This window comes from Thalassophryne amazonica, chromosome 5 (genome assembly GCF_902500255.1).
Source record: "Thalassophryne amazonica chromosome 5, fThaAma1.1, whole genome shotgun sequence".
Lineage (NCBI taxonomy): Eukaryota > Metazoa > Chordata > Actinopteri > Batrachoidiformes > Batrachoididae > Thalassophryne > Thalassophryne amazonica.
Genome location: NC_047107.1, coordinates 103,315,783 through 103,343,340, shown reverse-complemented (window position 1 = coordinate 103,343,340; position 27,558 = coordinate 103,315,783). Strand labels below are relative to the sequence as shown.

The 27,558-nt window shown below is 41.1% G+C and overlaps 1 protein-coding gene across 1 annotated transcript in view; it reads right to left on the bottom strand.

Annotated features, from left to right (window-relative positions):
* imp4 (IMP U3 small nucleolar ribonucleoprotein 4) overlaps positions 1-21,449 on the bottom strand; it is a 26,173-nt gene extending 4,724 nt beyond the window's left edge. Inside the window, 9 exon segments of the mRNA XM_034171012.1 lie at positions 2,669-2,742; positions 2,828-2,922; positions 3,016-3,143; positions 3,146-3,169; positions 12,392-12,524; positions 12,966-13,075; positions 15,116-15,199; positions 15,294-15,402; positions 21,375-21,449. Of these exon segments, the coding sequence (XP_034026903.1) occupies positions 2,669-2,742; positions 2,828-2,922; positions 3,016-3,143; positions 3,146-3,169; positions 12,392-12,524; positions 12,966-13,075; positions 15,116-15,199; positions 15,294-15,402; positions 21,375-21,377 (760 nt within the window). The 5' untranslated portion in view covers positions 21,378-21,449.
* Positions 21,450-27,558: the final 6,109 nt, after the last annotated feature.

Here is a 27,558-nt window from a genome sequence, read left to right as displayed (position 1 = left end):
GGGAACGAGGTTGTTTGCCAAAATCTCGCAATACATGACCCCATCCATCCTCCCTTCAATACGGTGCAGTCATCCTGTCCCCATTGCAGAAGAGCACCCCCAGAGTATGATGTTTCCACCCCCATGCTTCATGATTGGGATGGTTTTCTTGGGGTTGTTCTCATCCTCTAAACATGGTAAGTGGAGTTGATTCCAAAAAGCTCTGTTCTGGTCTCATGTGAACACATGACCTTCTCCCATGCCTCTTCTGGATCATCCAGATGGTCACTGGTGAACTTCAAACAGGCCTGGACATGTGCTGGTTTGAGCAGGGGGACCTTGCTGCCCTGCAGGATTTTAAACCATGACAGCATCATATGTTACTAATGTAATCTTTCTGACTGTGGTCCCAGCTCTCTTCAGGTCATTGACCAGGTCCTCCTGTGTAGTTCTGAGCTTTCTCAGAATCATCCTTACCCTACAAAGTGAGATCTTGCATGGAATCCCAGACTGACGGAGATTGACAGTCATCTTGTGTTTCTTCCACTTTCTAATAAATGATCATAACAGTTGTTGTCTTCTACCAAGCTACTTGCCTGTTGTCCTGTAGTCCATCCCAGCCTTGTGCAGGTCTACAGTTTTGTCCCTGGTGTCCTTAGACAACTATTTGGGCTTGGCTATGGTGGACAGGTTGGAGTGTGATTGATTGAGGGTGTGAACAGGTGTCTTTTATACAGGTAACAAGTTCAAACAGGTGCAATTAATACAGGTAAAGAGTGCAGAATAAGAGGGCTTCTTAAAGAAAAATTAACAGGTCTGTGTGAGCCAGAATTCTTGCTGGTTGGTTGCATTCAAATACTTATTTGCAGCAGTAACATACAAATAAATTATTAAAAAAATCATACATTGTGATTTCCTGATTTTTTTTTAGATTATGTCTCACAGTGGACATGCACCTAAGATGATGAAAAAAAAAATACACACACACACACACACACACACACACACACACACACACACACACACACACACACACACACACACACACACACACACACACACAGCATCTGGAAAGAATTCACAGTGCTCCACTTTTTCCATATTTTATGTTGCAGCCTTAATCCAAAATTTAGTACATTTTTTCCCCTCAAAATTCTATGAATTTAAAAAAGAAATAATAATAATAATAATAATACAAAAAACATGTACATGAGCATTCAGGCCCTTTGTTCAATACTTTGTTGATGCACCTTTGGCAGAAATTACAGCCTCAAATCTTCTTGAATATGATGTCACAAGCTTGGTGCACCTATCTTTGGGCAGTTTTGTCCATTCCTCTTTGCAGCATCTCTCAAGCCCCATCAGGTTGGATGGGGAGCGTTGGTGCACAGCCATTTTCAGATCTCTCCAGAGATTTTCAGTCAGATTCCGGTCTGGGCTCTGGCTGGGCCACTCAAGGACATTCACAAAGTTGTCCTGAAGACACTCCTTTCATATATTGGCTGTGTGTTTAGGGTCATTGTCCTGCTGAAAGATGAACATCACCCCAGTCTGAGGTCAAGACTCGCGCAGTGTTTTTTTTAATTGTTTGCGTAATGTTCACGTGAAGTTCATGTCATTAATGTGTGATGGACATTTTGAACATTTCAAAATTTTCTTCGCGCACTTGCACAAAGCCACGCACAGTTTACAATGGTTTACAATGAGTTTGAGACAAGTTTACTCTCGTGCATGGCAGAGTGCGTGCAAGTGAGCGGATCATAGACGTACAAGTGTCAGGGCACCTTAAGAAGTGCCTTCCATTTGGCCACTCTACCATACAGGCCTGACTGGTGAACTGCTGCAGAGATGGTTGTCCTTCTGGAAGGTTCTCCTCTCTCCACAGAGGAATGCTAGAACTCTGATAAAGTGACCATCTGGTTCTTGGTCACCTCCCTGACAAAGGCCCTTCTCTCCCGATCTCTCAGTTTAGATGGGAGCCAGCTCTAGGAAAAGTCCTGGTGGATCTGAACTTCTTCCATTTATGGATGATGGAGGCCACTGTGCTCATTGGGACCTTCAAAGCAGCAGAAATGTTTCTGTACCCTTCCCCAGATTTGTGCCTCGAGAAGATCCTATCTTGGAGGTCTACAGGCAATTCCTTTGACTTCATGCTTGTTTTGTGCTCTGACATGCACTGTCAACTGTGGGACCTTATATGTAGACAGGTGTGTGCCTTTCCAAATTATGTCCAATCAGCTGAATGTACCCCTAGTGGACTCCAACTAAGCAGTAGAAATATCTCAAGGATGATCATTGGAAACAGGATGCACTTGAGCTTAATTTTGAGCTTCATGGCAAAAGCTGTGAGTACTTATGTACATGCGATCTCTTTTTATTTTAATTTGCAAAAATCTTTAAAAAAAAAAATCACTGTCATTATGGCATATTGTGTGCATAATTTATTTTGAGGAAAATAACGAAATTTATTTTTGGAATAAGGCTGTAACATAAAATGTGAGAAACAGTGAAGTGCTCTGAATAGTTTCTGGAAGCACTCTATAAAAGGGAGCTCTGGAGTTATTAGTCAAGCTTTTTTGCCTGAGTTATTGAGACCTCTGGCATTTCTATGAAAACAAATCCATCCTGGATCTCCCTTTGTACTTGAGGGTCAATATTTGGCTTTTTTAAAACACTTGTCCATACTTACATTTCATCTCAAACCGTGGTCCCACTTCTGACAGCTCAATGTTTTTGTGGTCAGTTTTCTTGTAATTGTGATGTCTGCAACAAAGACGAATACTTCAGCTGTTACGGTTTACTGCAAATAAACTTTACATTCAGCGAGTCTTCTCATTCTCAGACTAACCTGAAAGAGATGAAGTCCTCTTGGTTGGCAAATGTGATTACACGCCTACTGTCCTCTTTTGGCACTGGAAACAGATACTTCAGGATATTCATTACCTGTGTAAGGGCACATTAATTAGTTGTACGCACAAATGACTGGTGAAAGAGAACACCTGTGGCATGCGTACAGTGTATTTTACAGACACTCACCCTCTTTCCAAGCCGGGAGGTAAAGCTGTGAAAAATTAGGTGCGGATAAGCCTCGGACATGGTGCCTATGTCTGGAACATCATGTCTCATTACAACGTTGTAAAGTGTGAAATAAGCTGTGGGTCCAAAGGCAAGTGGCACACCACCAGTCCATCTGAAAATACAAGAAAAAAAACTAAATGATTCAAATTCAATTTGTCAAACCCAGTTTAACAATGAATTATCTCTTGCTTGCTTGAAAGTTTGACTTTTCCAAAATTGTCAAACTTTCAACTGTTTTTTTTTTGTGTGTGTGTTTTCCTCTCGTAGTCTATGTTTCCACCTGCATGCTATGGAGCGTCTAAAGGTAAATGAAATATATATATATATATATATATATATATATATATATATATATATATATATATATATATATATATATATATATATATATATATATATGTTTTTGTGAGATCTTGCAAAAAAAAATTTTTGTGAGATGTTGCAATAGTTTAGAGAAGAAAATAGATGATATTGGGTTAAATATATTCCTGCATGTCTTAGTCTGGCCACTACAACCTGTTACTGATGTGGGTGCCATCACTGATACATCACCTAGATTTACTTAATTTGATACTGTTTCACTGGGTGTGCTGAAGAAACTTCAAACTCCTGCTAAAAGCACAGCATGTCTTTTCAACCCTATACCAACAAACCTATTCAGGGACATGTGGCCTACCCTTGGGCCTACTGTGCTGGAAATTATTAATCTGTCACTAACCTCGGGATCTGTTCCTAAATGTTTCAAATCTGCAGTGATTAAACCAATATTTAAGAAATCTAACCATGACCCTAGTCTACTGAAAAACCCATCATTTTGTTCTAAAATCTTTGAAAAAGTGGTTTCACACCAGCTCGTGGACCACCTCACTGAGAATAACATCTTTGAGCCACTGTCGTCTGCATTTAGAACGTACCACTAGATGGAGACAGCACTTACTAAAGTGGTAAATGATCTATTGTTGCAATGGATTCAGACACCAATACAGTTCTGTTGCTCTCAGATCTTAGTGCTGCATTTGATACGGTGGATCACCGTATTCTATTTGACAGGCTGGAGAATCATTTGGGGATTACTGGAAATGTCCTTGCATGGTTGCCACCCTACGCAACCAGTGGCTCACTGTGTACCATACATCAACATTACCTCAAACCTTGTTGACATGAAATATGGGGTTCAACAGGGGCCTGTTTTAGGCTCCCTGCTTTTGTCCTTTTATATAGCACCCCTTGGGCATATACTGCTGCGTTACGGGATTATTTTTCATTGCTATGCTGATGACACTCAGTTGCACATGCCAATAACTGCTGGTAAACTCATACAGAGTCCTTCGAGGATTGCCTTGTGTCACTGAAAAGTTGGATGTTCAGCAATTTCTTAAGGTGCCCTGACACTTGCCAGACTTTATCCGAGCACTTGCACACACACTGACACGACGATCCCACCTGCACGCTGTGCTTTATTCCACTGGCTGCCATGCGTTGTGCACTGGACGCTGCATATATAAAATAATTATTTTGTAGCAGATTAATCATTTTCTGTCCGAGTTAATCGCTTCAGGAATCACAGGAGCGCTTCAGCTGCTGCTTTCTCGTGCACGCGCTGAATGAGGTGGAGAAAGTATTTGGAGCTATCTAAAAAGGTAATTATTTGTCATGTTTATATTGTAATGGCTTGTTAAAACAGTTGCATGTTCTTTCCTTCTTGTGTGCAGCTGTATAAGTATGTTTATGATAGATTTAACAGCTCGTTATAATCATTCAGACGAGCTGCACTGTGATGTGGTGCATTGATGCAATCACTCACACTGTTCACTTCTTTTCTCGACTTGAGCTGCACGTAGTGTTGGTGAGTTGGTGAGATTGCGCAACGTTCACTACCTCTTCACATTTGTTGTGCATCATTTATGCGTGAAAGATTTTTTTAACATTTCAAAACTGTCTTTGCACAATTGCATACACCGGCACCCTTCTCACGTTCAGTCTACACCAGTTAACAGTGAGTTTACTTTCCTGCACATCACAGTGTGTGCATCAAAGTCGGGGAAGTGTCAGGGGGCGTTTACTTTCAAACTCAGACAAGACTGAAATCTCTCCCATCACCATCATTGCTGAGGATGTGAGAAAAAGAATTTAGTCGCCTGTCTTTGGCAAAGGCTGCAGGTCCTGACAGCCTCAGCCCCAGAGTGCTGAGGGGATGTGCTATCCAGCTGCATGGGATTTTCTGGCACATCTTCAACTTGAGCCTGAGCCAAATGGCTATTCCTGAGCAGTGGAAAACCTCATGTCTGGTTCCTGTGTCCAAGAAGAAGAGTCAAAACACACTTAATGACTACAGACCTGTGGCTCTAACAACACATGCAATGAAGTCTCTGGAGAGTCTCATCCCGAGGCACCTTCGCACAGTTGTTGAATCATCGCTGGACCCCCTGCAGTTTGTGTACTAGCCCAACAGAGCAGTAGAGGATGCCATCATCTTCATGCTGCACAGCGCTTACTCTCACCTAGAGGAAGCAGACAGCACTGTGAGAGTCATGTTCTTTGACTTCTCCAGTGTGATAAGCTATGTGACATGAAGGTGGAAGCTCCACTGGTGGCCTGGATTATCAACTACCTCACAGGCCACTCACAGTATGTGAGGGAGGCTTCAGAACATTACATCCAATACTATCAAGACCAGGACAGGGGATGGTCCTGTCCCCCTTCCTGTTCACATGCTACAACTCAGACTTCAAGATCTGGTCACAGCCCTGCCACCTGCAGAAGTTTTCAGACAACTCTGCCATTGTGGGCTGCATCGGCAGTGACAAGGAGGCCAAGTGGAGTGTGGTGGAAAAGTTTGTGGAGTGGTGCAGACTCAACCACCTGCAGCTCAACATATCTAAGGTGAAGGAGCTTGTGGTGGACATCAGAAGTTTGAACCCAATTACCATCCATGGAACAGGTAGACATTGTGGACCTAGTGCCCACATAGACAACAAACTGGACTGGACTGTAAACACAGATGCTGTGTATAAGGAAGGTCAGAGCCGACTGTACTTCCTCTGGAGGCTCAGATCTTTCAATGTCTGCAGAAATATGTTTTATCACTTGGTGGTCTCCAGCATCATCTTCTATGCTATAGTGTGCTCGGGCAGCAGGCTGAAGGCAGCTGACATGAACAGACTCAACAAGCTCATCAGGAGAGCTGGCTCTGTCCTGGGGGTTAAGCTGGAGTCTGTGGTCGAGGTGCCAGAGAGAAGGATGTTGGGGAAACTGCTCAGCATCCTGGACAACACCTCCCACCCCTGCATGCCACACTGGCCACAGGAGGTCTTTCCTACCTGTGACAATAACACTGCATAATTCCTCCCTCTTCTGCAGTATGCATACATAACGAATAGTTATTCAGAGTTATGTGCAATATTCTTAAACATCTTGTGCAATATATCTTCCAGTCATTTCGCACACAGCTGTATTTATTGTTAAAAAAAATTGATTGACTGATTTCTATTTAATACTAACACTTTCTGTAACTGAGTATTTAAGTAGCCATTGTTTACTGTTTCTGTACTCTGACAAAATATTTCCTTCGGGATAAATAAAGTTGATCTTTATCCCATCATTATGGTCCTTGGTCCCACAAGATATGAACATCAGTTTGACCAGCTAACGCTTAACAGGCTCGTGTGTCATACATCACACTGACAAAGTGAGTAACCTTGGGGTAATTTTTGATGCCACGCTGTGCTTTGGCCTACACATCAAATAAATCACAAGGACTGCTTTCTTCTACCCTTGAAACATAGCAAAGATTTATCCCATTTTGTCTATGGCTGATGCAAAAACGATGACCCATGCATTTGTCTCATCTAGGCTGGAATACTGCAATGTTCTATTTTCTGGTTTACCGCAGTCCAGCATCAGGGGTCTCCAATTGGTTCAAAATGCTGCTGCCAGTTTGACTAAAAACAGAAAGTACAACCACATTACACTGATTATGGCCTCTCTTCATTGGCTTCCGGTCTCTGTGAGGTCACATTTTAAGGTTCTGTTACAAACCTATAAAATTATTCACAGACTATCACCTCACTACTTAGCTGACCCAATTACACACTACATACCAGCCCAGGCTCTATGTTCTCAGGGAGCAAGATTACTTTGTGTTCCTCAGGTGAATAAAAAGTCTGCAGGCCACAGAGCTTTCTCTTATCGTGCCACTGTTTGTGGAATGATCTGCCTGCAGAGATAAAACAGTCAGATTTCTGTAGAGACATTCAAGTCCAGACTGAAGACATGTATACTCCTTCTCACATGACTAGCATGCTGGCATAGTATGGAACTATGCTTCCTATCTCTTTAATTCATTTTCTTAATAACGAAAGCAGATCTCGGCCTCACTTCATTTAATTTCTGGGTCTGTTAGTGAGGCTTAGGGCTAGCTGCCAGTGATCACCTTTGTGCTTTCCTCTCAATTTACTGCTGGTGAACTCATACCTATTTCTGGCCAACCAAGTCTGATATTTTTTGTCTCTGTATGAGGCACTGAAAACATCATGCAAGAGTGACGGCTGCACCCCACAGGGTGCTAGCCTGAACAAAACATGACCTGGCAGAAGATGACGCAGCACACTTCAGTCTACTTTTGGAATGTACATTTCCACGAGGACAGCTTGTGCTGTAGCCCACCGGTGACTTGATGGATGGTCGTTGACCCTGCACCCCAGGGCCCTGGACTCACAACTCCTTGCCTTTGGCACCAATGGCTGCATGCTCATCTCAATAATGCACTTTGTTTTTGATGCTATTCTGGTTTTTCTTTTTCCTGTTTCTTCAGCCTGGTAAAAACTTTGTCAAAACCTTCTAACTTCTAGAATGGCCTAAGCAGTGGGTCACAAACCCCCTCCACAGAGTCTGTTCTGCTTGAGGTTTCTTCTGCAAAAATGCCCAAGGGAGTTTCTCCTTACCATGGTCATCTGTGTGTTTGCTCTAGGGGTCTGTAAGGTTAGCCCTTACTCATGTGACGCGCCTTGATATAGCTTTGTTATGCATTGGTGCTGTATAAATACATTTCCCTGCTTCCCTTTGAGCTCAGCAGCAAAGGCTCCGACACACCCCGCTCAGACTGCCGCTCTCATTGGACTGACGTCTTTGCTATTTTGGCATTGTGAGATAGCTCGCACCCACAGATTGTGCTAGCCAGACTACTTTCACCGCTCTGCTCAGCGTGTCGCTCTCACTGGAGTGACAACACACAGAATGTGTCTCTTCCAGGTAGATCTCTTTCAGTGTAGCTTCTTGTTCTGACTTTAACACGAAATTAACACCCAAGTCTTTCATCGCCAACTGTAAACAGTAATCAAAACATTCCAATCGCATCTTTCTGAACTCTTCTGCATCAAACTCCATCGTGTCAATGTTTATCAGCATTGTAAACTTTAAGTTTCTTAAATATTTATTCGGGCCACTCTTAAAACTTCAGTTATCTTAATAATTTTATTACTGGTAAAATTTAGAATTAATTTAGATATACTCATTATAACACACACACACACACACACACACACACACACACACACACACACACACACACACACACACACACACACACACACACACACCCCAAATCCACTGTGCTGTCTGGAGGCCATTAGCAAGAAGAAATAATGAAAAGCTGGACTCATTTCTGATGGGATTTTTATTTCCACTGCACTGAGGATGTACACAGTCTTTTTTGGTAGTACATGCGCGTAAAAATGCCAACCCAGTTACGTGTGTGCGTGTGTGTGGGGGGGGGGGGGACAACGACACAATTTGTTTGAGCTAACCGACGATGCGAAGTCTTGTAACACACACACACACACACACACACACACACACACACACACACACACACACAAAATCCACTCTGCTGTAAGCAATCTGGATGCATGAAGAAATCTTCAGATGAAAAGATGACGTGATTATTGGCTGGACTGAGGAACGACAGAAAAGTCTTTTTTTTTTCTTTTTTTTATGGAAGTCTGAAGTCAGTGCACAACATCACTGGACTACACGTCACAATTTGGACTTTAGCAGCAATGGAACACCAAAATGTAAGTCCCTTTTTGCCTTTGCCTCATTGAATGGTATGTTCCAGCTTTCACCTCATGAAATATTCGTACCATTGAACTCAAACATTCATTCTTTGTATAATATAATATGCCGTGACCAGATTAATAGTGTCTTAGGAATTAATTTACGTTGTTTTTGAGTTGATCCGGTACATGTTCTAGATATAGCATCAAGAAGAATACTAGAGATACAGCAACACTGAAATCAAAAAGTTATGAGTGGATCTTCATGAAATTTTATGAGCATGTGGATGAATTCTTAAGAAACAAGGTTTGATTCTACAACCCCAATTCCAGTGAAGTTGGGAGTTGTGTAAAATGTAAATAAAAACAGAATACAATGATTTGCAAATACTCCCCGGGCGCCTAATGGCGACTTCTGCTCCTAACTGGCAATTAGGATGGGTTAAATGCAGTAGACATTTCATTGTGCAGGGAACATGTTCCTTTGTGCATATGACAATAAAATTCTTTTGAATCCTTTGAATCCTTTGAAATCCTCTTCAACCTATATTCAATTGAATACAGCACAAAGACAAGATATTTAATGTTCAAACTGATAAACTTTATTGTTTTTGTGCAAATAGTTGCTCATTTTGAAATGAATGCCTGCAACACGTTTCAAAAAGTTGGGATGGGGCAACAAAAGGCTGGGAAAGTTGATGAATGCTCAAAGAACACCTGTTTGGAAACAGATGAGTGTCATGATTGGGTATAAAAGGAGCATCCCCAAAAGATTCAGCTATTCACAATCAAAGATGGGCGAGGCTCTCCACTTTGTGAAAAATAGTCCAACAGTTTAAGAATGTTTCTCAAGGTTCAGTTGCAAGGAATTTAGGGATTCCATCATCTACAGTCCATAATATAATCAGAAGATTCAGAGAAACTGGAGAATTTTCTACATGTAAGCGGCAAGACCAAAAACCAACATTGAATGCCCGTGACCTTCGATCCCTCTGGTGGCACTGCAATAAAAACTGACATCATTGTGTAAAGGATCTTACCGTGTGGGCTCAGGAACACTTCAGAAAACTATTGTCAGTTAACACAGTTCGCCGCTACATTTACAAGTGCAAGTTAAAATGCTACCATGCAAAGCGAAAGCCATACATCAACAACATCCAGAAATGCTGCCACCTTCTCTTTGCCCGAGCTCATTTGAAATGGACGGACACAAAGTGGAAAAGTGTGCTGTGGTCTGATGAGTCCACATTTCAAATTGTTTTTGGAAATCATGGACATCGTGTCCTCCGGACAAAAGAGGAAAAAGACCATTCAGATTGTTACCAGTGCAAAGCTCAAAAGCAAGCATCTGTGATGGTATGGGGGTGTGTTAATGCCAGTGATGCCGGTAACGCGTTACTTAGTAACGTGTTACTCTAATCTGACCACTTTTTTTAGTAACTTAGTAATGTAACGTGTTAATCTTTCCAAATCAGTAATCAGATTAAAGTTACTTATCCAAGTCACTTACTATTATTTTAGCATTGTGGGTTGATAGCAGCATTAAACTTGGTCCGTGGGCAGGGGGTCGGGGTTCGACTGAACTGCCCACTTTAAGCGAGCTATGAGCTTTTCATCCGCGGTTTTCTGCAGCAGCTCGTCCTCACCTCTTAAAGCGCAGTGACAACAGCACACCTGCACTGAGCTTTACAAAGACATTTTTATGCTTTTTTCTCCTTTATTTAGAATTCTGAGCTGAGCTGCTCCGTAACTGCTTGTTAAAAACAGCTGATCCGCCACGACGCATCAACAACTGCCACTATTTTCCACTCAAATGCACCTAAACTCTCTTTGAGAGCCACATGATGTGAAAACGCAATAAAACTTTCTTACCTGTAAATCTGGTCATGTTTTCTGCATAAATAAATGTTATCCATTCTTTGTGCTCAGACGCCAAAGCAGGGGCGAATCCAGATTGAATGGGGGCGTGGGGCAGGGATGTGCCCCCCCCCCCCACAACACCCCTACATTAAAGGTCCAGTTCTGAAGCCTTTTTTTTTTTTACTACAACTACTAATACTACTTATAATAATAATAATAATTTCGACAAGGAAAATATTTAGAGAGAATTTAAATGTTAGAAAAATGTGAGAAAGTATTTAATACATTTATAAACAATGTAGGTTAGAAATTGCAAGTTTTACTGTTACAGTGCTGTCAACAGTTAAATATGAGGTCAAGAAAGAGGTCTTTATTTTACTTTTTATAAAACAAGTATTTATTTTCATTGACGTTAAGAAAGGGTGACTATAAAGTGAGTTTTGACAAAACAGGTATTATTGTCATGTTGAGGTGGCAGAGGGTTGTTGTCAGCAGCTGGGGAAAGTAACTAAAAAGTAACTAGTAATCTAACTTAGTTACTTTAACAATTGAGAAATCAGTAAAGTAACTAAGTTACTTTTTCAAGGAGTAATCAGTAATTGGATTACTTTTTCAAAGTAACTGTGGCAACACTGGTTAATGCCCATGGCATGGGCAACTTACACACCTGTGATGGCACCATCAATGCTGAAAGGTACATCCAGGTTTTGGAGCAAAACATGCTGCCATCCAAGCAACATCTTTTTCAGGGAAGCAAGACAATGCCAAGCCACATTCTGCACGTTACAGCAGAGTGGCTTCGTAGTAAAAGAGTGCGAGTACTAGACTGGTCTGCCTGCAGTCCAGACCTATCACCCTTTGAAAATGTGTGGCACATTATGAAGCGCAAAATACGACAACGGAGACCCCAGACAATTAAACAACAGAAATCGTACATCAAGCAAGAATGGGAAAGAATTCCACCTACAAAGCTTCAACAATTAGTGGCCTCAGTTCCCAAATGCTTACTGAGTGTTGTTAGAAGGAAAGGTAATATAACACAGTGGTAAACATACCACTGTCCCAGCTTTTTTGAAACGTGTTGGAGGCATCCATTTCAAAATTAGCAAATATTTGCACAAAAACAAAGTTTATCAGTTTGAACATTAAATATCTTGTCTTTGTGGTGTATTCAATTGAATATAGGTTGAAGATGATTTGCAAATCATTGTATTCTGTATGTATTTACATTTTACACAACGCCCCAACTTCATTGGAATTGGGGTTGTACATGGAAGTGAAAGTTTGGTGGTGAGGATGTTGGTGCTCTCTGAGTGCCTTCTATTTCTAAATGTTCTGCAATTTTATTTCCTCCCCCTGAGTATAATTCCTTAAAGTTAAGCCTAACAAGGGGGACGGGGGGCAAAAGTCATGAAGTGTACCTGGCCGTCCTCTTGTTTCATGCACAATAACAAGGTCGGTAACGTTGTTCGCTTTGCAGGCTCGTACCAGCGCAGGGATTTCATGGTTTCCCCTGTTCATACGCTGGGCTCCAGGAAAAATCAGCTTAATCTCCTGTGGAAGCACAAGACAGATGATAGTTAGCGCATTCTCTCTCTTCCCCATTACCCCTCTTGTGTTTCACCAAAACAGACAGGTTTTACTCCTGTTTTAATCCTAATCACATGACATGTTTGTGGAAAAAGACTGAATTTTTTTTTTGTTTTAATCACTAGCCTTTGATTAAACTGATTAACAATCTGTCCTATTGAACTACACAGTTCCCATCACTGATATCTAATTACATGCATGTTACATGATGTGGCTGAGCATGAAATGATGCCTGAATCTTAAGTTGCGCTGCCCTGCTCAAAGGCACTTAAAACAATGAGCTGTAAAACGATATGAAGGTCAGCATTTAACTTGTTTAAATCCAGCCTACATCACTGTCAGAAATCACACCGGCAACTCTGTCGTTAGGCAGGCGGTCTGAGTTGACTGAGAAATGAGACTGACCTTGGCGAACATTTTGAGTCGAGAGCTGGGGTCTCTGGACGTTGTCACCATGACTTTAGGGTCTTTAACTCCAGCCCACTTATACTCATCATCCATGTGAGAGTTGACACCTGCACAGGAGAGAATGTAAAAAACCAAAAGGATATATGTACATAGCCCCATTATTTAATTCATTTAATTTAAATTTAATTAAATTAAATTTTTAATTTAATTAATTTTATTTATTTTCATTTATATAGTGCCAAATCACAACGTTGCCTCAAGGCGCTTCACACAAGTAAGGTCTAACCTTACCAACCCCCAGAGCAGCAGTGGTAAGGAAAAACTCCCTCTGAGGAAAAAACCTCAAGCAGACCAGACTCAAAGGGGTGATCCTCTGCTTGGGCCATGCTACAGACATAAATTACAGAACAATTCACAAAAAAAAGACACAGGAATATATTTATTTATTTAAATATTTTTTGGTTGACTGTGTTTATCACTGTCTTTTCCAATCATGCTAGATTCTCTGCTTGCTCATTCAGAGGCAAGAAAAGTGACAATAACATGACTAAAGCTGATAACATGTTAGTGTTAAGTGCAACAGAAGTTGGATTTCAACTCAGTTTAATTTGTTAATATAGTATCAAATTAGAAGACAACTAAAAGAGTGAAACATGGGTAAAGTCTCAACCCTGAGAAAGAAAAACTTCCTCTGCAGTTTTTGATTACAGAAAGAAACCATAAACACACCAGAGTCAGAGGGGCAACTGTCTGCTTTGGCCATAATAACTAGACAAAATTGAAGGTACGACACACAAACGACACAACACACAATTACAAAAACTGATGCAACTAACAACCATAAAAGAGTTATTTGCAATAGTATGTTAACTAAATATATAACCGATGGACTCCATGGCGATGCCAGACAAGTCACCATTGCAAGGTTCCCATTACAGATCTGTGCAAAATTTATTTTCAAAATGTCAACAAAACACTTGCAAAATGACAGCATTTCCACTGAGTGATGCTATGCAGGTTTTGCGCTCTTGTGATAAATGCAATTCCAGTTGTCAAAGCCAACATTTAGTTCCCACTAAATGTTGGCATTTTGATATTTTTCGAATAAAACATTGCTGTAATCTATAGGGAATGTTTTAACTTTAAAATAAAAAGTTATTCTGAAGTATAAATTGTAATCCTTGGTGTTATCTGTTTCCTATTTGTATATTTTATGCACTATTTATGATTTTTCTGCAAGAGGTCAATAGTTGACAGTATTGTGATATTAACTTTTTTTAAATATGGTTCAAAACAAATTTCACAATTCTCGATACAATGTTACAATCTGAGTATTTTCAATTGTCCATTTCAAACTGAGCAATTTGAAATCGAATGTATCAGACAACCTTTACTCCAAACTTAATCAAAGATGGACATCCACAGTGGCAAGGACGCTCAAAAGTCTATCGCTCATCCTGGTTACAGCACCAGCACATTTCCTGTCAATAATGTTACACCTGCACTGGTGCCAAGCACGGGAGGCTAGTCTTTGACCTGGTCATTGTAGATGAATTAAAAAAAAAAAAAACACTTCCATTGGAAAAGCAGAGGATCGAACAGTTATGAACAAACAGTCCAATATCCATCTGTACAGAACAATGTTATGTATTCATTGACAACTGTCTTATCTCATTTAACAGTCAGCAAATCTACAGAGAAATCAAGCATTTTTAATATTTTAAACCTGGAAATTCATTTGCTTCATTCATGAAACAATAATAACAAAAACAGTCATTTAATTTTATGTTGTAATTCGAATCTTTAATTTTCTCTTGACCCACTATCAGAAACCCCTAAAGTGTTCTAAAAACATTTGCACAGTACTGCATAAAGTAGTATGCGGATACATTCAGAAATAAACCCAGACACAAAAGAAGTCTTAATGCAGTTGGACTGGCAGGCAGGAATTATGCTGCAGATTTATTCTCAGTAGTGTTATTGCTAACCTGTTGTCAGGCAGACTACAGACAACATCAACCTAAATTCTGAGCAGTCTTTCTCAACCAGATGGAGAAGCCACTGGTAATCAGTCTGATCATTGTTTATTCAGTTCCCCTTTAAGCACTGCTGGTTGACACTTAATATCAGCTTTAAATGGTACTAACCTTCAGCTCCTTCGTCATCATACTCCAGCAGTTTCTGCAGCTGCAGAGCTTCTTTACGCACCTCAGTGGGAATGAGACGGTTTTCTGCAGATACCAAAGATAGCAACGACTCAGACTTAACCTCATTTCTACTGGTAACCACTTATTGGAAAAGAGCTTGATGAGCATGGTGGCCTACCGTCGAGAGCACCCTTCAGCTTCTGTTTCTTCTCCTCAATTGTTCGTACTCTGTCCTCTTGTGCCTTCCTGTAAAGGTACTCGCGCCTCAGTCTGGCCTGGCGACGCAGCTATTCCAAGATCAAAATAAATAATTAAAATAAAATCAACTTATGACATGAGTTACAAACTGTTAATGCATTGCCAAAACTAACCGCATGCTAAAAGTTAAATTGGTGAATCTTTCAGAAATGTCAAAGAGATGCTCATCTGTTCATTTTCTGCCAATTATCCGGGTCCGAGTCACGGTGGCAGCAGACCAAGCAGCTCATCCCACACTTTCCTATCCTTGGCCAAATTCTTCCTGGAGGATTCTGAGGCATCCCAAGCCATCTGGGAAATATAATCCCTGCAGCGTGTCCTGAGGCTTCACCAGTGCTTCCTCTCAGTTGGACGTCCCTGGAAGACCTTCCTCGGGAGACGACCAGGTAGCATCCTCATCATATGTCTAAACCACATAAGCAGGCCACTTTCGATGCAAAGAAGCAGCGGCTTTACTCCAAGTCCTTCCCGGATTGTCAAGCTTCTCACCCTGTCCGGGATTGTAATACCACATACCCAATGGAAGAATCTCATTTCCGCCACTTGTAACCACAATCTTAAGGGCCTGTCACAGTGGCGTATTCGTAGAGCTGCTCATTACAGCATATCATCTACGCTGTAATGAGCAGCTCTCCGCCCACTTCACGAGGCGTTTTTTCTCAATACGTAGCAGTATGTTGAGGGCTACACACGTAGGACGGAAGAAATTAAACCTGTTTAATTTTCTTCGGCGTAGAGCACAGCATGGAGCCTTCACGCGAGTACACGCAGCGCCATGCTACTGTCCACTATTGTGAGCCCACCCACGCTTCAACACGGTACTGTACGCCACTTCACATCTCCCTGTTATTCTAGAGCTATAAATACTGCAAGATCGTTGCTTCACTTTATCATACTGGACTGATTATATGGAGGACTGTTTCACTGTGTCGCATCGTTTCATAAAAGCACTCTCTCACGCGCGCGAGAGAGAGAGAGAGGTTTTATTTTGAGGAGTCTGAGTCTCCTTAAAATAAAACCTCTCTCTCCTCTATCAGACTCCTTAATAAAAGCACTCTCTCGCGCACGCTCTCCCTCCCTCACTCTCTCTCTGTATGTGTCTAATCAGAGCCGTGACTCTTTAAAATAAATGCGCACTTGCTGCATGTTGGTGCGCTCATCAAACGACTTCATTGATCAGTCTGATCAAAGCTGAAAAGAGCTGTGACTCAAATAAACGCGCACTCGCTGCATAAAAAAAATAATAAAACTACCGTATTTTCCGCACCATAAGGCGCACCTAAAAGCCTTAAATTTCCACAAAAATCGGCCATGCGCCCTATAATCTGGTGCGCCTTATGTGCACACTGAATTCCAAAATCTGTAAAAACGACCGACGTTGTCTTTGACCGTCGGAATATCGGACCATTTCCCGCTGACACAAGGACGTAATACGTAAAGTACGTACGCTAGCAGCGTAGATTACGTACCCTGGCAGTGATAAACCAATCGGAGAACATTACGTAATACGTAAAGTACGTACGCTGGTAGCGTAGAGTACGTACGCTGCCAGCGATAAACCAATCAGAGAAGAGTCCATGGTACGTACACTTACCTCCGCCACTCCTCCGGTAGTTACCATATACTACAGGTATCCTGCAAAACAACATTTGTTTGTCTAAGGACCCCCGAAAAGAGACATGCTTACGAGGCACAATTCAAACTGCAGGCTATCAGTTACGCGGTTGTTCATGGGAATAGAGCAGCTGCGAGAGGAAACAAGAAAATGAACTGCGCCAAGTTAAAAAGACCAAACAGAGTTTCCGCAGAAACAAAGCGAGGTGGCCACAGCTAGAAGACCAGCTGTTCAATTCAGACACAGAAGATGAAGACTTCGATGGATTTGTGACAGAACCATAATAAAAAATAATGTGAGTACCATATTGTTAAATACCGGTAGTTCAGAGTTGTTAAAAAGTTCAAATAAACTCACCGTTTTGCTTCCGTGACCTTTTTTTTTTTTTTTTGGTAGACTGTATGTTTTAGCGTGCACCTTTTGTAAGGGTTAAGTACCCGCTAACTGAGGCGCGTGCCTTATAATCCGGTGCGCCTTTTGTAAGGGTTAAATACCCGCTAACTGAGTGCGCGCCTTATAATCCAGTGCGCCTTATGGTGCAAAAAATATGGTAATAATAATAATGTTAAATGACTGTTTTTGAGCCGCACCACACCATGCAGTAGAGAACAGAGTGCACTTCCACAGAGGCAGAAAATAGCACTGAAACTGGTGCGGCATGGCACATGCGACTGTGTGTACACATTAAAACGCGAACACACGCAGCTGCAAGTATGAACGAACACTGTTAAAGGCTGAGTATGCGCATATTTCGGGCGTATTTAAATGAAACACAACGCTGCAATGAGCAGCTCTACGAATACGTCACTGTGACAGGCCCTTTATTCTTTCGGTCATTACCCAAAGTTCATGACCACATGAGGACTGGCGCATGAATCCATCCATCCATTCTGAGGCGAGGTACACCCTGTATAGGATACCAGTCTATCACAGAGCAGCAGCATAAATCCACCAATAAATTGAATCTCGCCTTCTGGCTCAGCTCTTTCTTCAAAACAATGGTTAGGTACAGCATGCATGGAACCTCAGACACCACCCCAATCTGTCTGTCGATCTTACACTCCAATGTACAATACACATGCTCAGCAGTGTGCAAATCTCACACGACTAAGCATGAAGTCTCACTTCTGCTGTCGGCCTGCGGGGCAAAGCATTAAGTGCATATTCCATCCAAAACGTGTCCGAGGAGCAGCTCTTCTGGGCGCAGGCTCAGGGTTAGGATACGGGTTAGGGTATGGATACTTTGGTTCATGATCAACTCAAAAGGTGTCTGCTGAAAAGAGCCACTGGGGAGAGACAAGAGCAACCCAAACAACGCCAAGACCCCGTAGCTCAGGGACAAAGTCCAAAAGGTGAAGTCAAGTTCAGTTGCATCATTGCTTTTTATCGTTTCTAAATGCTTGTAAAATATTGAGTTGGCATTTTCTTTTCATGATGACTGGAGCAGTATGCTTGAATGTTTTCAATGAATGAATGAATGAATGAATGTTATGCTTTAAAGCACCAGAATTTTTTTTATCGCCGCTGGATAAACACTACCCGATTTGCTATTTGGGATGAAGTGGGAAGGAATTGTGCTCTGTAGAATAGGGATATAACACTGCGGCAAATGTACATAACTTGCCCAAAGAAGGGTGGACAGTTCCTTAAACATGTCCCAGATGTTAGACAATACTTAGATCAGACAATACTTAGTACAGAACACTGGCGCTGCCAGCTGTAATCCTGTACGCACTCTGCGTACATTTCTTTTACGGCTTTATACTCCTATTCCAAGAGCGCTATAGCACTCTACAATCTGCCTGAGAACGCTCCATGATGGAAAGCTCTACTGTTTTTCCAGCTTTCCCACTCAAACATAGCTATCCTTTGTGCAAAGCACATTTCAATTAAGACATTAACTGTAGTTTTCACACAAGCTATTTTTATTGTTGTAACATTGGATGACTTTCAAAAATAATGTCTGACCCAGAGGGAATAATCCACCCTTTTCTGACAGAGGACCGTGATCTCAAATTTGGAGGTGCTGATGACTTATCCCAGTCACTTACCTGCTCAGTGCGCATCAGAGGTCACCGCCTGATAGAGCAAACAGAACCACATCATCCTCAAACAGCAGAGATGCAATTCTGAGGTCACCCAGTGAATTCTCGACTTGTTCAGGGATGTGTTTTGGCTACTGGGCTGTTCTATGCTTGCATTGACTGCGTGTTTGTACGTGTCATCACCGCCTTTTAAACTGTGTCCTGTATCTGTAGTTTTTTTTTTATTAATGACATTTGCCAAACTCCAAAAAAAACAAATATTTATCCGTTAAAGGAGCAAACTGTTAGCAGCAGTTTAGCCACAAATGGCTTGACAATAATACGAGCGGGGCACCACGTAGCAGTGCGAGGCTCGCTCTATGGTAGACGGAGGCACAAACCGTAAATGGCACAAAAAAAAATCTCCAGTGGGGAAAAAGCCACAAAGCATTGTCGTAAAAAGCCACAAAACGACGGTAGACAAACATAGACATTATAAAGAAGAGTAGACACCACATTGGTTGCTGTGGCACAAGAAATGCGGCTGCCATCTTGGACCAGTCATCGTAGTGATTCTATCACAAGGTCAACGGTAGACAAACATAGACATTATAAAGAAGAGTAGACGCCATATTGGTTGCTGAGGCGCAAGAAATGTGGCCACCATCTTGCACCAGTCATCATAGTGATTCTATCATAAGGTCGACAGTAGATGATCATAGACATTATAAAGAGGAGCAGATGGCGCATTGGCTGTTGAGGCACAAGAAATGCAGCCACCATCTTGGAGCGGTCATCACGGTGATTCGATCACAAGGGACAGTGAAAGTTTGATTTTTATAATCTTATTTTCTTTTTTGATCTTTCTATCACAATATGTGTGAAATACCAAGTGTTCCAATACTTTTGGAAGGCACAGAATCCTAACCTTATAATGAGTGCAAAATGAGTGTGGCATTATTACTGTTTTGTTTAAGAATGTTTAATTTTCACTGTTACTGCACTTTGTTTGAAATCATAATCATATCCTACATCATATTGATATGACAATTCTCGCAGTCAGCGTGATGTCACACGTGACGTAATTTCTAGGCGCAATCTCTGTTTGGGGGAAACTTGAGCCTGTCTGCAAAGTTCATCGTTTCTCTACTTCCAAGTTTGTTGTTTTGATGATGTATCAGTACGAAGAGAATTTGCCACCCGAGGCACAGAATCAATACAGAAAGAAGCTGGAGTTGGCAGGAATCCAAAAATACCCCTATAAGATTACTGCAGACAACTGGTTAGACAATCCTAAACAATGGCCAGGATGGATTACAAAGATGTCGACACATACTTCATCGCGTCCTCGTGAGTATTCTTTTAGATATTTAAGAATAAATTAATAATTGTATAAGTTAAGCCCCAGTCACACGGCACTAACGATGGACACTGAAGCCAAAAACAAAACAGGAAATCTGGACTTACGTCGACTTTCGGAGACATTGTTTAACCGTCATCCAGCTTCGTTTCTGTAGCTGGCACTTACGTGATGAAATGGGCAAAACACAGACAGCAGGACCAGACTCCATTGTTTCTTTTTGTTGATACTCCCATTGGTGAGTATCAACAACATCCCAGCGACCTTGTTGATTGCAGCGAGCCATTTCTCAGATGGTATAATATAGAACTGCCATTCGGGATAACTCTTGGTTGGCTGTACAACCCAGAATACAACAAATTTTGGGCATTTTCGTGCTGCTTTCAATGTTACCAAAGTCGCGCAATTCCCCCAAACTAAGATGGCGGCTTGCTTCTGGCTAGGAAGTTCCCGGATATCCGACTGCGAGAATATTGCAATATGATAATTTGGCCATATTGTAGGCAAAAACAGAAAAACACTTAAAAAAAGGTTGGGGGGTCTGGGGGGAGCCTCCTACCCAAGCAGCTGAAAGGCAAAAAAAAAAAAAAAAAATTCAAAGGTGGGGAGTCTTGGGGGCAGAAGCTGAAAGGCAATCAATCAATCAATCAATCAATAAATAAATGGCGGGGAGTCTGGGGGAGCTCCCCCAGAGGCTGAAAGGCAAAAATAAATAAATAAATTCAATAAAAGACGGAGGGTCTGGAAGGTTTTAGCCATGCTCATGCTCCACCGAAGCATTTACTCAAAAAAAAAAAGTCTGGAGGACCAAAATTACATGATGAGATACTGGAGCTTCGTTCGTCATGTCCGCGACATGTACATATTACAAACAACAAAATAATACTGTCAGCAAGACAGACAAGTAATTTGTTAACCAAGGCTAATGTTTTCTTTTTAAAGCATAGTGTCTCTTTAAATACTTTTTAATTCACTGCGCGTTTTTAATTGTTATTTTCTTACCATGTTTTCTCTCGAAGCAGAAACAAACAGCACTTCTCACATGGAACCAAAGCGTGGAACAAGGACAAAAATGAATGATACAAACCAGCAGCTCATTGGTCAGTCAAAAAGCCAATGAGCAAGCTCGATAGTGACTGGCCAAACTCTGTTTTTGGTTTTCAAAATAAAAGCCTTTGAAAGACTAGCCTGCTGCCCGTAGGCATCCGCGGGTTCTAGATTAAGTAGTGATTATAAAAAAGGTGGCTGACATTTTTCCATGGTGGTAATAAATTCAGCAATGAGTTGGAATGGCGTGTGAGTCCAGAATGTTTTTTGGAAACTTAGACCTCAACAATTTTTAAAAGAGGAACTCAACCCTTTTATTTCGTGTTAATTATGTAATTTTGAATGTTAATTTACTGTCTTAATGTATTCATAACTTGTTTATGTTGTTGTTATCATATACAACCCCTGGCAAAAATTATGGAATCACTGGCCTCGGAGGATGTTCATTCAGTTGTTTAATTTTGTAGAAAAAAAAGCAGATCACAGACATGACACAAAACTAAAGTCATTTCAAATGGCAACTTTCTGGCTTTAAGAAACACTATAAGAAATCAGGAAAAAAAAAATTGTGGCAGTCAGTAACGGTTACTTTTTTAGACCAAACAGAGGGGAAAAAATATGGACTCACTCAATTCTGAGGAATAAATTATGGAATCACCCTGTAAATTTTCATCCCCAAAACTAACACCTGCATCAAATCAGATCTGCTCATTAGTCTACATCTAAAAAGGAGTGATCACACCTTGGAGAGCTGTTGCACCAAGTGGACTGACATGAATCATGGCTCCAACACGAGAGATGTCAATTGAAACAAAGGAGAGGATTATCAAACTCTTAAAAGAGGGTAAATCGTCACGCAATGTTGCAAAAGATGTTGGTTGTTCACAGTCAGCTGTGTCTAAACTCTGGACCAAATACAAACAACATGGGAATGCTGTTAAAGGCAAACATACTGGTAGACCAAGGAAGACATCAAAGCATCAAGACAGAAAACTTAAAGCAATATGTCTCAAAAATTTGAAAATGCACAACAAAACAAATGAGGAACGAATGGGAGGAACCTGCAAAGCTGATCTGGCAACAGCAATCAGATAAAGTTGGAGCCAGATTGATGAAGAGTACTGTTTGTCACTCATTACGTCCATGCCTCAGAGACTGCAAGCTGTTATAAAAGCCAGAGGTGGTGCAACAGAATACTAGTGATGTGTTGGAGCGTTCTTTTGTTTTTCATGATTCCATAATTTTTTCCTCAGAATTGAGTGATTCCATATTTTTTCCCCTCTGCTTGGTCTAAAAAAGTAACCGTTACTGCCTACCACAATTTTTTTCCTGATTTCTTATAGTGTTTCTTAAAGCCAGAAAGTTGCCATTTGAAATGACTTTAGTTTTGTGTCATGTCTGTGATCTGCTTTTTTTCTACAAAATTAAAGAACTGAATGAACATCCTCCGAGGCCGGTGATTCCATAATTTTTGCCAGGGGTTGTACACAGTATTATTATTATTATTATTATTATTATTATTATTATTATTATTATTATTGTTATTTTGATTTTATTATTACTTCTAATTTGTTGTTTTATTTTTAAATGGACCACAATGGAAATAACAGTTTTCACTTTCTTGTGTCATCCATATGTTTTTGACGTATTTAAAATTATATGCACTTACACTCTCGCTTTCAATATAAAGTTGATTTACTGCCACCTGCTGGAAAGGCATATGAGTCCAGGATGCAAAAGAGCAACGTTAGCTAATATTTGTAGCTTCTCCAAAACTATTAGCCCTATCAGTGTTCCGTTTTGGTGCCACTAATCCTTGACCCAAAATACATAAGCATACCAAACAGAAAATGTAACCTGTGCTCTTTTTGTTCTTGATTGAAGTCGCACACATGCACAGCTGCTGTAAGCAGATGGTTTTGATTTGACAAACAAAGACAGTGGCTGCAGACATTAAAACCACTAAACATTTCACTCATGGTAACAAAATGAAACTAAACTCACTCAAGGTAACTGCAACATGAGACTTATCTAAACTGACTAAACCAATTGAGCTACAAAAACACAATAAGTCAGTAACACTAGCAACACTGTTACGCTAACATAAACCACAATAACAAAATTTGAAACCTCAAAACACAAAACTCCCATGGTGCATTGCAGCACAGCATCCATTGTTTAATGGTTAGTTAAAATTGCTAATTTCTCCAAAAATATTTGTCCTAACAACTTTCCGTTTTCACAGCGTTCATTCTTGAGCCAAAATACATAAGATGACCAAATGCCAAACGTCTGCCCTCCCCAGTTTTTACGTAATCGAAGCCATACACACGCACACAGAGGCCACTTGGCTATTATAATATAGATGAGGTTAAATATTTATTATTATGATTATTATTATTATCACAATATTGATGGTGAAGTGACTTTAGTGTGATATTTATAATGATAAATAGAGCATTGCACTTGTAGAGCGCAAACCTCCACCAACACTAGTTTCCAATTCCACAAATTTTTACCTTGGAAACAATTTTCAAGCTAAAAGCTAAAATATAATACAAAATATAGATCAAAAGGGCTTTTCAATGTGGTTGATCATCACGTGATCAAATAGCCGGTAAATATGCAATATGGATCACATCACATCATCACATCAATATGGATGACAGTTTGCACCTCATTGTTGCGCTGTAACTAGGTTTAAGGATATGATTCCTTCTTTATGTTCTCTAATGCCATATACCAACACAGTGCAGAGTAGCTACCTAAACTCTGTAAGTGAGATAGAGTATCTCGTCAATAGTTTTACATCCTCATTGAAGACAACTTTGGATGCTGTAGCTCCTCTGAAAAAAGAGAGCTTTAAATCAGAAGTGCCTGACTCCATGGTATAACTCACAAACTCGTAGCTTAAAGCAGATAACCCGTAAGTTGGAGAGGAAATGGCGTCTCACTAATTTAGAAGATCTTCACTTAGCCTGGAAAAAGAGTCTGTTGCTCTATAAAAAAAGCCCTCCGTAAAGCTAGGACATCTTTCTACTCATCACTAATTGAAGAAAATAAGAACAACCCCAGGTTTCTTTTCAGCACTGTAGCCAGGCTGACAAAGAGTCAGAGCTCTATTGAGCTGAGTATTCCATTAACTTTAACTAGTAATGACTTCATGACTTTCTTTGCTAACAAAATTTTAACTATTAGAGAAAAAATTACTCATAACCATCCCAAAGACGTATCGTTATCTTTGGCTGCTTTCAGTGATGCCGGTATTTGGTTAGACTCATTCTCTCCGATTGTTCTGTCTGAGTTATTTTCATTAGTTACTTCATCCAAACCATCAACATGTTTATTAGACCCCATTCCTACCAGGCTGCTCAAGGAAGCCCTACCATTATTTAATGCTTCGATCTTAAATATGATCAATCTATCTTTGTTAGTTGGCTATGTACCACAGGCTTTTAAGGTGGCAGTAATTAAACCATTACTTAAAAAGCCATCACTTGACCCAGCTATCTTAGCTAATTATAGGCCAATCTCCAACCTTCCTTTTCTCTCAAAAATTCTTGAAAGGGTAGTTGTAAAACAGCTAACTGATCATCTGCAGAGGAATGGTCTATTTGAAGAGTTTCAGTCAGGTTTTAGAATTCATCATAGTACAGAAACAGCATTAGTGAAGGTTACAAATGATCTTCTTATGGCCTCGGACAGTGGACTCATCTCTGTGCTTGTTCTGTTAGACCTCAGTGCTGCTTTTGATACTGTTGACCATAAAATTTTATTACCGAGATTAGAGCATGCCATAGGTATTAAAGGCACTGCGCTGCGGTGGTTTGAATCATATTTGTCTAATAGATTACAATTTGTTCATGTACATGGGGAATCTTCTTCACAGACTAGGGTTAATTATGGAGTTCCACAAGGTTCTGTGCTAGGACCAATTTTATTCACTTTATACATGCTTCCCTTAGGTAGTATTATTAGACGGTATTGCTTAAATTTTCATTGTTACGCAGATGATACCCAGCTTATCTATCCATGAAGCCAGAGGACACACACCAATTAGCTAAACTGCAGGATTGTCTTACAGACATAAAGACATTTCCTGCTTTTAAACTCAGATAAAACTGAAGTTATTGTACTTGGCCCCACAAATCTTAGAAACATGGTGTCTAACCAGATCCTTACTCTGGATGGCATTGCCCTGGCCTCTAGTAATACTGTGAGAAATCTTGGAGTCATTTTTGATCAGGATATGTCATTCAAAGCGCATATTAAACAAATATGTAGGACTGCTTTTTTGCATTTACGCAATATCTCTAAAATCAGAAAGGTCTTGTCTCAGAGTGATACTGAAAAACTAATTCATGCATTTATTTCCTCTAGGCTGGACTATTGTAATTCATTATTATCAGGTTGTCCTAAAAGTTCCCTAAAAAGCCTTCAGTTAATTCAAAATGCTGCAGCTAGAGTACTGACGGGGACTAGAAGGAGAGAGCATATCTCACCCATATTGGCCTCTCTTCATTGGCTTCCTGTTAATTCTAGAATAGAATTTAAAATTCTTCTTCTTACTTATAAGGTTTTGAATAATCAGGTCCCATCTTATCTTAGGGACCTCGTAGTACCATATCACCCCAATAGAGCGCTTCGCTCTCAGACTGCAGGCTTACTTGTAGTTCCTAGGGTTTGCAAGAGTAGATTGGGAGGCAGAGCCTTCAGCTTTCAGGCTCCTCTCCTGTGGAACCAGCTCCCAATTCAGATCAGGGAGACAGACACCCTCTCTACTTTTAAGATTAGGCTTAAAACTTTCCTTTTTGCTAAAGCTTATAGTTAGGGCTGGATCGGGTGACCCTGAACCATCCCTTAGTTATGCTGCTATAGACGTAGACTGCTGGGGGGTTCCCATGATGCACTGTTTCTTTCTCTTTTTGCTCTGTATGCACCACTCTGCATTTAATCATTAGTGATCGATCTCTGCTCCCCTCCACAGCATGTGTTTTTCCTGGTTCTCTCCCTCAGCCCCAACCAGTCCCAGCAGAAGACTGCCCCTCCCTGAGCCTGGTTCTGCTGGAGGTTTCTTCCTGTTAAAAGGGAGTTTTTCCTTCCCACTGTAGCCAAGTGCTTGCTCACAGGGGGTCGTTTTGACCGTTGGGGTTTTACATAATTATTGTATGGCCTTGCCTTACAATACAAAGCGCCTTGGGGCAACTGTTTGTTGTGATTTGGCGCTATATAAAAAAAAATTGATTGATTGATTGATTGTCACAAATGAGAGTAATACAGGCACTTTTGATTGAGATAAAATACAAAAAGTACATCTTTTCAACATTAAATTCAAGTGTCCACAAAAGCCACAATCCGGATCAGATCTGGATCAAACTTAGTCAGGTGATAGTGAGCGCCAGTCTGCACTAAAGATATAATGTAAAATATACATTATATGGCGTTTTCAACATTAAATTTAAATGGCTACAAAGTCTGTAATCTGGGCCAGATCCAGATCAAACTTTGTCAGTCGATAAACGATACACATCCATCCAACCATCCATTTTCTTCCGCTTATCCTAGGTCGGGTCGTGGGGGCAGCAGCTCAAGCAAAGCAGCCCAGACCTCCCGATTCACACACACCTCCCCCAGCTCCTCCGGGGGAACCCAGAGGCGTTCCCAAGCCAGCTGAGAGACTTAGTCCCTGCAGTGTGATCTGGGTCTTCCCCGGGGCCACCTCCCGATGGGACGTGCCCAGAACACCTCTCCAGCGAGGCGACCAGGGGGCATCCGGAAAAGATGCCCGAGCCACCTCAGCTGGCTCCTTTCTATGTGGAGGAGCAGCGGCTCGACTCCGAGCTCCTTCCGAGTGACAGAGCTCCTCACCCTATCTCTAAGGGAGCGCCCAGCCACCCTGCGGAGGAAACTCATCTCGGCCGTTTGTAATCGCAATCTTGTTCTTTTGGTCATGAACCAAATCTCACGACCATAGGTAAGGGTCGGAACGTAGATCGATCGGTAAATCGAGAGCTTTGCCCCCCTGCTCAGCTCTCTCTTCACCATGACTGTCCAATACAGCAACCGCATCACTGCAGATGCTGCACCAATCTGTCTATCGATCTCACGCTCCATCCATCCCTTACTCGTGAACAAGACC